The sequence below is a fragment of the Elephantulus edwardii genome, unplaced genomic scaffold (genome assembly GCF_000299155.1).
Source record: "Elephantulus edwardii isolate Elephantulus edwardi_28Jun2011 unplaced genomic scaffold, EleEdw1.0 scaffold00076, whole genome shotgun sequence".
NCBI lineage: Eukaryota > Metazoa > Chordata > Mammalia > Macroscelidea > Macroscelididae > Elephantulus > Elephantulus edwardii.
This window is the reverse complement of record NW_006399826.1, coordinates 3,149,468-3,162,200: the sequence shown is the minus strand read 5'-3', so window position 1 is coordinate 3,162,200 and position 12,733 is coordinate 3,149,468. Positions and strand designations below refer to the sequence as shown.

The window sequence follows — 12,733 nt, the reverse complement described above, 5'->3', positions numbered from 1 at the left end:
AAGGGACACATGCCTTAAATGCTACAAGGAGGAAAGGAAGGGGCAGCCAGGGAAACGGCTGTGTGTGCGGGTGAGGAGTGACTCTGAAACCTGTTAAAGCTTCGAAGACTTTATCTTTACCAATTGAATGTGTCTGCTTGGGGGCAGAAAGACTGCAGGAGGGAGCCACCTGGTTTTCATGTCTCAGAGCACTGGCTAGCACTCAACACTGCCCAACCTTGGAGGGAAAGCAAACTGTCCTTTTATCTTCTTCACGTTCTAAGGAAATAAACGGACAGCCAGGCTCCAAACTTCAGGAAGCAGAAAGCAGAATGACTGAGGGAAGGGTCTCCTTTACAGGTTATACGGCCAGTATGTTTACCGCTGGCAAGAGCAAGGCCTATGCAAATGATACCAGGGTCAGTGGTTTCTGGGGAAGACAGGATCCCCACCACTCCCGGCTGTGCCATGTGCTGGCATATACATGAGAGGGGAGTTTTAAGCGTGGTCCACCTGGCACTGGGCCTTCCTCCGATTCCCAAGGCTGGCAGAGAACTGCCATGGTCTGCATGGGACGATGGTTTATTGTGCCTCTTTGCAAGACATATTAAACAAAAAGGAAGTCAGGGTGTGCAATGGGCTCCGGGGGCACCAGACTGGTGAGCGTGGTGCTGCGCCCAGCACAGCCACTACCTATACGCAGGTGTGGAGGACGTCACTGCTGAGAGCCAGGCCTTCCGGCCCTAGAGAAACGTGCTGCGGCTGCCGTGCAGAACAAGGAGAGAGAAGAAAGGGAAGCAAACGCCACACAACACCGGTCCAATTCTGTCATGTGCTCTTGTGACCGCAAAAACACAAGCGGCCTTTCCCATGTATGTCTAACTCAGTCGACAGGCCCCTCTGCTGCCAAAGATTTCTTTTGAGAGGATTCCTTTTGGTGAAAAGTTTCAATGCTAGAGGTTTAGAATTAGAATGTGGTCTATTAATAAAGAAATGTCAAAGCTTTGATGAGACGAAATCCAGACGTTTATTTGAGCTTTTCGGTTTGTGCCGAGAGCTGGAGGGGTGGGGGTGGGCGGGCACATTTGTTTTCTTGGTTGTTGCAACAGCTAAGTCAAATCAGGAGTGAAAGTAAATCTAAAGTTAGAGACCAAGTGAAATGAATGGTCCGGGAAGGGGTACCATTTGTCAAAGGAAGGAACGAAGGGCGCGGGGAGGGGAAGGCAAAGATTTGGAAAACGGACTAAGAAAATGTGCAAATATTAGTTAAAAAAATAAGGAATGCTTTGAAATTCATTAATGTTTCTTCTATTTTTGTATTGCCACTGTTCAGTCAAGGTTGATGGCAGAAAGGGTCCTGACAAACATGAGGGGGCAATTCCTTCAGCTTGAAGGGACTGGAACTCGTGGGTTTTGCTGTGCTGCTGACACCAGATGCAGAGCCATGCCTCTCCTGAAGTGAGGCTTTCACTCATAAGATCACATCCAGTGTTCTGGAAAGGATGTCACATGAGGCAGACCCCGAAGTTGGGGTTGGACACCCTAAGTTATTCTTGAGAAGGAACCTTTAGTATGAAACGCTGGGGTTCAGATGGAAATTGACTCAAGGAGGGGTAACAGGGGAGAGGCAGGGGGACCTGCACCTATTGGACCCCATGTGAACTGCAGAGCGTGATGACACAGCTTGTGGAGAGTGGCTGCCCACCAAAGAGGACCCTGAGAAAGACAGTAGCATGAGAACCGGGGGACGGGAGAGCAGGGATGGTGGGGCACAGGGCAAAGCCGAGATGGTGGTGCCCTTGAGTGGAGGGTTTTCCAAACATCTTTGTGGTGGGCTAACTGCTGGGCCCTGGCGTCCTTGTTCCCAATCCACTTTTCCCTTTCATGTTGTGAGAAGTGGGAGAAACTGACCCTGGGTTTCCTCCCCAGGAAACAAGTCACTGTCCTTATGGCTTTCGTATCTGTTTCCCTTTGTTCCAATTTCCTATTTGACCCAATTTATGCTTGGAGGTTAGTGAGACTTGCAAACATCAAAGCACCACGAATGCATGTGACATCTAGTGACACTGGGTTGAGAAATGCCAATATAAATACCATATATCAAATTACCATTGTTTCACACCAGGATAAAAAGGGAGAGGTGGGGAGGAGGGGGCGGGGGCAGGGAGCCTTGTTCTGGACAGAAATGAAGGAAAGAGCACAACCGATCTGAAGCAGCCAGTGGTGGAGTTGAAGGTATGTGACCCTAGGCTCGCGGGTGGACGGCCGGGGCCGCCGTCTGCTAATGCATCTTGGCAAAGTGAATGGGAACCGAGTGCTGTGGCTGGCGGGTGCGACCTCGTGGTGATGGTAACGGCAGATCGGAAACAACCTGGTTCTGTTGAGCTTGAGGCCACACATGTTCCTATTCTCCAGAAAAAAAAAACGTTCCCACACGAAACAGAAGTGTCAAGAGCTGCGGAGACGGCTCAGTACTCTTCCTGCTGCTGCGGCTGCTGTTCGTGGACGGGCTCCTCGGCTTCTGGCTCCTCTGTGTGACCCTCCTGTGGGACAAGGAGAGAGTCTCAGCGGGAGGCACAGGCGGTTTATAAGGCCCTGCAGTGTTCACGGCCTGACACACTGACACTCTCTCTTTCTCTCACACACACACCCACACTCCCCCCAGAGTCTCAGTGAGAGGCACAGGTTGTTTATAAGGCCCTGCAGCGTTCACGGCCTGACACACTGACACTCTCTCTTTCTCTCACACACACACCCACACTCCCCCCAGAGTCTCAGTGAGAGGCACAGGTTGTTTATAAGGCCCTGCAGAGTTTATGGCCTGACACACTGTCTCTCACTGTCTCTCCTCTCTCTCTTTCTCTCAGTCCCCAGATAAGCAAGCTTATTTAAAAAGTGAGAAAAGGATAATAACCAAGCTTTGTCAGCTTCCCTGAGCAAGGGGACCTCTCCACCTCTCAAGGACCTAGGGACACCTATTTAAGGTATCTAGCTATGTGAAGAGCAATGGTGTCTCTCTGGAGACTAAGGTGCATTTGATACAGGCCATGGTCTTTGCAATCAGTTGTTATGCATCAGAGAGTTGGACAGTGACCAAGGAGGATAGAAGGAGAATTGATGCCTTTGAGCTGTGGTGCTGGAGAAGAGTATTGAGAATACCATGGACTGCTAGGAAAACAGATTTGTCCTGGAAAGGGTTAAAGTGGGTGGCTCCTTGGAGGCAAGGATTCTGATGCTCCCTCTAACATACTCTGGACATGTTGTGAGGAGAGACCGGTCCTTAGAGAGGGACATCATGCTTGGGAGGGTGGAGGGACAGCACGCAGGAGAGGAAGACCCTCTATGAGGTGGATTGATTCAGTGACTGGGATAATTGGGATGGGAGTGTCAGAGACAGTGCGATTCACACAGGACAGAGTGGAGTTTAGGGCTGTTGTACATAGGGTCGCTATGAGTCACAAGCGACTCAACGGCACATAACAACAACAACAACAGGTATGTGTTTTCTTTTTTGCTTACCTTCTAGTTACTGCACAAAAACCAGAGGAGTGAACTATTCCTATACTTGGTTCCAAACATCACAAGGATTCCAGTGCCCAAGCAAGGGGAGCCTATCACTAACCCGAAGCCCAGGGATCAACACCCTTCTCCAGTTACAGCTGCAAGGACTTCCCACCTCCTCCTGTAAGAACAATTAACTCCTTGTTACCAAGCCAGAGGAGCAAGGCCAGTGAATAGTGGCTACCTTCTGCACAGTGGTAATGCTATTCTGGTAAAGCCAGGAGTGTGCACCTGGGCAGACACAACTATACAAGTATATAATGTTTTCCGCTGTGCATACTTCCGAGGTATCTCTGGGTGGATATGAATTTTCAGCCTTTTGGTACACGAATGATGATTTGTTTTGCATTATTTCAGACTTCTTACCTAAGGTTCCACACTGCTGATTTCCTGAGAGCTAGTAAAGTTATAAGCATAAACCCTGAACGTCAGAGTTTGGCTATTATTTAACATCTTTGTGACTTTGAGCACGTGGCTTAATTGCTTTTTTTGCTTCAATTGTCTCATCTGTCACATGGGGATAATGAGAATATTAATGTAGCAGAATTATGAGGATTTGAAGGGTTAATATACCTAATTAGAATACATATGTTTCATGTATCTATATCTATCTATTGATCTCTATGTCTAGTACATAGTAAATATTTTAAGCTTAAACTATAGTCAGTATTCCTTTGCGGAGAACATTTTTATGGTCAATATAAAAATGAATCCTCTTGGTCACAGCCAACAGTAAAAACTGGACACTGAGTTGAAGGCTTGAGTTCAGATCCAGGGCTGTTCCTCACTAGCTCTCTGCCAACAGGCAAATAATTTCATTAACGGTTCTTCCCACACCCATGTCCACACCCTGTTGTTACCCCCTAGAAATGCCCCACCTATGTATGAAACGTTCAGGCCCAAGTTCTCCCTCTGACCACATCACACTGCACTCTGTGATTTCCACTCCTTAATTCCTTAACTGCAGATGTCCCTACACCTCAGTGAATGCCCCCCAGCCTGTCTTTATCCCTTCCCACCTGCAGAGTTAAGGGTGCTGTTGGCCTAATTTTTTCATGATAGCCCTGGTCTCCACACTGTAACACTAAAACTTCAGCTGGACGCAAGCAAGCTTTTGTCTTATTATTTTTGTGCAGCTACGGCAGCTGATGGAAAGAACTCGGAGGATCTGACATTCTACAGGGAATCTGTGTTCCTGTCATAAGTGGGAGTTAACTATGGGATAATGGAGTGAACCCAGGACTAGGAATCAGAAGTGACAGATCCTGGTCTAGCTAGCTGAGACCAGGCACATGTCACCTGGGTCCTGGTCCCCCTCAGATGCCTCTCCTGCAATACTTGGGAGCAAGGGTGTGTGTGTCTGTGTGGTTGGTTTAGGACCTTGACCTAGCTCTGTGCTCTCTGGCTGGCCAAGGCCAGCTCCCCACGCACACCGGGTTGAATCCTGCTCACCGGACACCACCCCGTGATGTAATACCCTGCAGGAGCTGTGGCCACAGATGGCTTTGCTGGACAACCAGGAGGATTTAAGGAGAAATTCCTCGAATTGCTACAAGATTGTTCATGCTCGGGTGCAGCAGCAAAGTCTGGCAGCCACAGCTGTAATTTGTAGGAGGCTGTGTCATATATCACAACTGAGGGCTTCTCTGCCCACACAGTGCTCTGGAGGCTCCCAGACAGAAACGCTCTTCTCATGCGCTCCACGTAAGAACAACGGACTCCAGTGCTCGTTCAGTGGGAGGCCAGGCAGGACCTAGGGCAAACCTGGTGCTAATGCCCCGGAGTGCTGCCTCCTTGATCAATGAAAACCTCTGCATATCAGCCAATCACATCGCTTTACACATCAGCTGGGAGTGACTGTGCTACGACCAGTTTCAACAGTGATCAACTCACAGCTAGTCTTGGGTTTTGTTTTCTTTTTTCTCCTCACGATCCCACTCTCTTCCTCCATCCCTGAATAATTCTAAAGTAAACGAGGCTTCATAGCAATGCTATTAATGACAGATCTGAACCTTATGCCATCCTGCACGATCCTCCTATCTCGGAAATGTTTGCGCCCACTGTTACAGTTGAAGGTCTTCCTCTCTTTCTCTGACCTCCACCCTTTCCAGCCTGCTATCTTTTCCCAAGGCCTGGCCCCTCCTGTCAACAGGCTCAAAGGGTATGAGATGCAGTTTCACCATCACAGCCTCTCAGGAGCACTTGGTTGGCTGAGAAAGAAAGAAGACCCTCAGGTCACTTTAGCAGTGGCTCCCTCATGAAATGTACAACTGTTTATAGTCAGGTCCACGCAACCAACAAGGGAACACATTGCTACCCTATGGCTAAGTGCACAAGCCTCTGGTCCCCAGACAAAGATTACAGAAAGGATAATGCAGACGGCAAGAGACACCCTGGACAGCTGAGTGGCGATGTGCTCCAGAGAACTCCGTCAGGTTGCTTTCCGGATTGGATTGTCTCATCTTCCAAACAAGACATTCTAGGACTGTTTGATTATGAAAATCAGAGGCCAGCCATTGCCAAATAAAGGCTTCTTGTTGGTGTTGTTATGTGCTGTGGAGTCAGAACTGACCCATAGTTGACTCTCCAGGTGGTTTTCAGAGGCAGTAAATCGCATGGCAGGGGATTGCCCATGCTTTTCCTCTGGAGTCTTCGGGATTGCAGCGCAGCTTCTTACCACTAGGCCACCAGAGCTCCCTCAGATAGAGGCTTCTGGCAAGAAATTCCTTCCCAGGAAAACCTCCACCGGACAGGCAAATGCAGCACTGACCCATTCTCCCAGAGTGAGTGACCGACTAATGTGCGCCGTAATGAAGACTCCAGTCCTCCAGCTAATACATCTGTGTTACCTCGATGCCTTGTCTGTTTCCACAGGTGTCTTGGGAAAGGCAGACGGACAACCAGGAACCTCTGCTGTCTCGGATGTGTATACACAATCATAGCGATGCATCTCTCTCTCACCCTCCCCCACCCCCCTGCTTGCCGTCCAGACACCATGCACATCACAAAACCAGCACAAAGTGTGAGAACAGCAGGAACACGCACAGCAGGGCACAGTGGGGTCCAGGGGAAGCAATGGCAGAGCAGCCACTGAACGTTCCTAAAAAGTGATTACTTTTCAGCCCATGAGACACAAGGGAAGCTGAGCAAGGACAGGAGCTTTTCAGAGGTCCATCCCTCATGACAGTGCAAGTGGCTGAGTGCTAGGATGCTAACTGAAAGGCTGTTGGTTCGAACCCACCCAGAGGTACCTCTAAACAAAGTCCTGGATAATGGCTTCTGAAAGTTCATGGCCACGAAGACCCTATGGATGCAGCTCTATGCTGACCACACGGGCTTGTCAGAGTTGATATGATCTCATAACCACTGGTATTTTTTTGTTTGTTTGTTTTTTCTTCTCTGCCAAATAGTAGAACGTAGCTATAATTCTCAGAGGGAGCCTAAGTAATAAGATCCTTATTCTCAGAGAGAAAGGCAAATGCTTCAAGTCTTTTAAGACGTCCAAGGTGCCTCCTGGAACATGAAGCTGAAAGCAGAGGAAGCTAATTGCTTCTGGGCCTCCTATATACAGGGGACATTACCTTTCCTTCTACATGGGAACCAAGGTCTATCCAAACGGGCCTTGTCACATTCCAAGCAGGGACACCTGGCATATTCCAGCTCAATGGCTGTGTCTCTACAGACAACTCAAGCCAGCCTTCTCTGGAGCTGTCAAGACACTGAATTGCAGTAAAACGTATCCTGAAATTGGAACAATTAGGCCAGCAGCTGTGTTTGAAAATTTTGCTCTCGTAATCCACTATGCAGTTTGTGTTAAGTCTATTTCTTCTCTGGGATTCAACTGCCTGATTATTGGTCTAAGTAATTTTTGTCTTGCATTCCGATACTCCTCAGCACACACGCAGATGGACACGATGCGGCCCTTTCCTCTTCTACGGTTCTCTCTTTACTTGATGGGGTCAGAGATGGCAGAGGGAGGTTTAAGAAGTCACCTACCAGTCAGAAAAAAAAAAGAATTTTTTTCTGCTGATGTGGACTTAAAGAGATGAATGATAAAGAGGATACGACATTTTAAAAGATGTAAATAAACAAAGCAAGAGGAGAGAGGCTCCTTTGGAGGAAATTCAGAGGAATTTGAATAACATAGACTTTGTTCATTTCAATACTGTCAAGTAGACTATTGCAGCATTTCTCCTAATGGTGGTTGTTGTGTACCCTCACTTGGAACCAACTCACAGGTGACTCTCCAGTGGGTTTTCAGAGGTAGTAAATCGCATGGGAGGAGATTGCTCCTTTTTCTCTCATGGAATGGCTGGTGGATTTGAACCAGGTGTATTTGGGCTGGCAGCACAACTCCTTACGACTAAGCTACCAGAGCTCCCTTCTCACAATGATTCCGCCTTTATATTTTCCTTTCCCCGTGGCACCCAATATTCTGAGAGCCAGGTCACATAATCCTTCAGATACTCGGCTTTGAGTCAGATAAACCTAGGTTCACATTGTGTCATTTAGTATGACCCACAGCAACTCTATGAACAAAAGATCTGAATCCTGTCCTATCCTGCACCATCCTCACACTTTCTGACACATTAGAGCCCACTGTGGCAGTCTTCGTGTCAATCCACCTGGCCAGGGGTCTTCCTGTCCGTCACTGGCCCTCCACCTTTCCAAGCCTCATGTCCTTATTCAAGGAATAGCTCTTCCTAGAAACATATCTGAAGTATGAAGCATGTAAGGCAAAGCCTCATCACCTTTGTCTCCAAAGAGCACTCCGGCCCCATCCTCTTCAAGACATATGTGTTCTTTTGGCAGGCCATGGGATGTTCAGTGCTCTTGTCCACACCATAGTTCAAAGGCGTCAATAACTCTTCTGTCATCCTTATTCATTGTCCAGCTCTCAGATTCATAGCTAGTGACTGGAAAGATCATGGCCTGGATCAGACACACCTTAGTCCTCAAACTGACATCATTACTCCTCAATAATTTGGAGGCGTCCCTAACTGTAGACTTTCCTAGTGTGATACGTCTCCTGATTTCCTAACTGCTGGTACCAAGGGTATTAATTGTGGATGCAAGTTAAGATGAAGCTGTTGAAGTTTCAATCTTTTCTCTGTCCATGATGATGTTGCCTATTGGTCCAGTGATAAGAATCTTTGTTTTCTTGACACTGAGATGCAATCCAAAGTGAAAGCTGCATTCTTGGAGCTTCTGCAACAACTATTTCAAGCCCTTCTTACTTTCAGTAAGCAAGGTGGTTGTGCCATCTGCATAACACAGATTCTTGCTGAATCTCCATTCGATCCTGAGGCCACATTCTTCTTCACAGAGTCTGGCTTTTTGAATAATTTGCTCAGCATACAGGATGAATAGGTATGGCGAGAGAATACAAGCCCGATACACTCCCTTCTTAATTTTAAACCATGCAGTGTTCCCTTGCTCAAATTGTAGTGTTAGAGCTTATTAACTGTGCATTATTGGGTAACTAATTTTATCTGTTAATTGGAGATAGCATAGTACTCTCTTCTTAGAGATGTGGTTAGAATGGAAAACAAGATAATGAACATGGTGTCACCTAGTACATGCTAAACGCTTTACAAATAAGCTACTGTAGCTGTTCACGATCCCTGTTTAAAAGGAGGAAGTATGAGCTCAGGATGCAGACACCTTGCTCAAATGCAAACTGTGTTGCTTCCTCACTCTGGGAAAATGAAAAAGGTATTTAACCTCTCTACTGCCTTAAATTCTCTCATCTGTGAAATGAGAGAAGAGTAGGATCTACCTAACAGGATCTTCAAGAGAATGAGACACAGATACAGACACACTCACACTTTCTCTCACACTCTCTCTCTTCCTCCCCCCTCCTCCTTCCTTCTTGAGCGCGCTCTCTCTCTCTCTCTCTCTCACACACACACACACACACCCACACACACACACCCCTTCTCCCTCACTCCCCATCCCAGACGCTTGAGGAGAGGATTTATTAAACCCTACCACTGTGTCTTAAGGATTGATGATGCTTGCAAGTACTACCTCTCCCTGGGGTGTCTGCATTTTAATGCACTAACTCTAGAAAGCTGGCTCTATAAATCCAGAAGCTATGGAGCTGAGAGTGCATGCATGGAGAGGACAGGAAGTGAAAGGAGAGGCGAAGTGGAAGCAGAATGCAGATGTGTAGGCAAAACCCTGTGAAATTACACAGTGAGGATAAGAGCTGGCCTGTCCACCACCAGCCAGGGATTTCAGGGAACCAGGTCCAAATCCATGTCCACCTGAGAGTGCTCCTACACAGGACTCTCTCGGGACCATCTGTTGCTCATGACAGACCAAGGTGGTGTCCCTTTCCCATGGGGCATGCAGGACACATGTAAGCCCAAGCTCCCAAGTTCCCTGGACCTTATCTCATCTACCCTCAAACAAGCTTACAGAGAATAGGAAAACTGATTCATGTAGTATTAGACAAATTACAAAGCACCTTTTCCATACATAACACTGTGCACATGACAGTTCTGGTGGGTGCGCACGCACACACTCTCTCTACAAGTCAATCCACTGTTTTTTCCTTTCGATCTGAAAATGCTGACAAGTGTCTTTTTTCTGAAGCCATTACTGCCTCTGGGACCTAACTGGGTGGATTCCTGGGACTTCAAGACCTACATTTAATGCAACTGATAAGCAAGAAACTAATGAAAAATATCTAGGGGAGGAAGAAAAAGTGACTAAGGATCCCCAAATCTCCACACCAGTTTCTCAGCGTGGGGAAATTTCATGACAAGGATTTGAAGCTGTAAATGGCGGGAAACCACATCTCCTTGGTGGTCAGCTGGAACAAGACCTCAAGTGTGCTTGGCTTGTTGTATCCTGGGGAAATATGTGCACACGTGCAACCCACCTTCATCCACAGAGCTCCCAGAGCATGCCCAGGCCTCCCTGTCAGACAGGCCCCACCATTCCACCAGCTTCGACCCGGCCTGGCAGCTTGGAACCACACCCACTGTCTCTCATTTCCACAGTGCAGCTCCATGGCAGGAGAGGCTGTTTGGTTAGGCCCGTCCATTGCTACACTGACAGGCTGCAGTAAGCTGCCTCAGACTCCGGCTTTTATCTTGCCCCCGCTGTCTCTCTTTGGATGTCCTAAGTGAGCAGTTAACTGGGTTGGCTGGTAAGTCTGAGGGTGGTGTTCAAGTCTACTCAAAGGCTGGAAGAAAGACCTGGTAGGTGACCTACTTCTGAGGAATCAACTACCATCAACAATAGGCAACACAGCTCTCCTGTGCCCCACACGGGCCACCATGAGCTGGCTGGTGGGCTTTCCTCTCTGCTTCCCCGGGTTCTCATCCTATGGGTGGCCTGTTCCTCTCTCCTCACATTTGATTTCCAGCATCACTACGAAGCCGAGTTCTGGTCTTCCTTTAGTGCGTCCTCGTGGGAGTAGAAGCCCTGGTGGCACATCCTCACCGCAAAGGAAGCCTTCTAGAAAAGAGCTATCCCACAATTCTACAGTGGCCAAGAGTAATCTGGACAATTGGTTAGGAAACAAAACCAGACAGATGGGGGGTTATGAGGATGAAGAAAACGTCTAGATTCTTTTCTTCCTTAATCACAGTCTAAGCCTTCATGAAGGAAAAAAGAATCCTCACACAGATTCTCGAGGCTTGCTTACTCAGATTGCTGAAAACCACTTGGGATTTGACGGCCTAAGCCCCTCTTCCTCAAATAACGACCTTTCTGCCCCAGCCACTTATCTCTTCCCAGATTCATTTATAAATGCCGTCATTTATAAATGTCATCTGGGCCTAACGCACAGGGTCACGATGGTGATGATTTATCCCTCTGGGAGCATCGGGTGCACTGGCTCAGTGTGAATTCTCAATGAAGTTTCCAGGGAAGCATTCCAAGGCGCGCTGAGCCATGGGACTGTGACCAAGGGCGTCCCTCGCTTTAGAGCTAGGAGCCCAGGCCCCCAACACTCACGTGTTCGTCTGACGCATACAGGACTTCCATTAGTCGCTGCACGAGGTCGTCGTTTTCCTGCCCGTGTTCTTGGCAGAGCAGTTCAATCTCTCTCAACTTCCCGAAGTAGAAATCCCTCTCCTTTTCCACACCTTCGAGGGCCAGTTTTAACGAGTGTACCTGTGAAGAAAGGAGATGCGGGAAAAAAATAAGCAAGCAGCCAACTACGTCAGTGCATGGAGACCAGAACCACGAAAAGATGCAAAAGAAAGAGCAGGGCAGCTGCTGGGGGCCCAGGCCTGGGTGCACGTGCCCAGCCCCGTAACACACGACTCGCTGCCTTCAGATGATGGCGTGTTGGTTAGCTAGCTGGTGTCAGGGTGGCCACTGAGATGGACAGTCCAGCCAGGCTCTGAGCATGCTCTCCCCTTCTGCTAACACAGGTGGGCGTTCAGCTTTTATCAATGTACTCATAATGTGCAGGGAGGGGAGGTGCCAGACAGACTGTGACCGTGACACTGGGCTCATCTCAAGGACTCTCCTTTCCTCAGTTCACTGGGATTCAGAGCCATCCAGAGCTCTGCTCACTAGTGACATGGAGCCAAACGAGGCCAATGCTCTCTGCTGAGAAACAGGCTCTTGGCCAGAGAGTGGCTGAGTGCATCTGTCTTCACTTCCTGACTTCTGGCTCTGAAGACACCAGTGGATGGCTGGGGACTTACTGAAGTGCTGCTCTCATGCCAAAATGCCCTCATCCCCTCTTTTCACTTCCTTGATGCAAGTTCAAGGCATTTCTGGGGCCCTGCAGCCTTCTCTTAGTGATCACATAGCTCCTTAGAATGGGAGGAGGCCAAGGTGGGTTGAGGTCAAGGTGGACCCCAACAATGCTATCCTTGGGGGCTGGAGAGACACTGATGGGGGAATATGAATCTACATTCAAACCTCAGGTTGCCCCATTCCTGTGGGCACAGCTGTCACTCACAGGTCTAAACGCTAAGCCGCTTCCTGGCTTAAGAATATCAGGGTTTTTGCTGCTGTATGCATTTTATCTTTAGACAGAGAATAGTCTCCAGGAAGTTAATCAAGTATTTCATAGTCATCTTCACATGAAATCTCTCTTTCATTATAAGAAAAATCATCCACAAGAGAATTCTCCGAAATTATTTTTGAATGCAGATTTTCTTCTACCTTCTAACTCTGGGCTTGGTGCATGGCACTTATCTGGAATTACGGATTCGTTCCA

At 48.1% G+C, this 12,733-nt stretch overlaps 1 protein-coding gene across 3 annotated transcripts in view; it reads right to left on the bottom strand.

Moving 5' to 3' along the window:
- Positions 1-2,161: 2,161 nt before the first annotated feature.
- Positions 2,162-12,733, bottom strand: part of MAPRE2 (microtubule-associated protein, RP/EB family, member 2) — a 165,557-nt gene continuing 154,985 nt past the window's right edge. For 2 of the 3 annotated variants that reach the window (XM_006889178.1, XM_006889180.1), the window contains 2 exons: positions 11,512-11,670; positions 2,448-2,522 (listed from right to left, as the gene is read on the bottom strand). In XM_006889178.1, the coding sequence (XP_006889240.1) occupies positions 2,448-2,522; positions 11,512-11,670 (234 nt within the window). Of the gene's footprint in view, positions 2,523-11,511; positions 11,671-12,733 lie in introns of all 3 variants that reach the window. The other variant, XM_006889179.1, reaches the window with a different exon arrangement.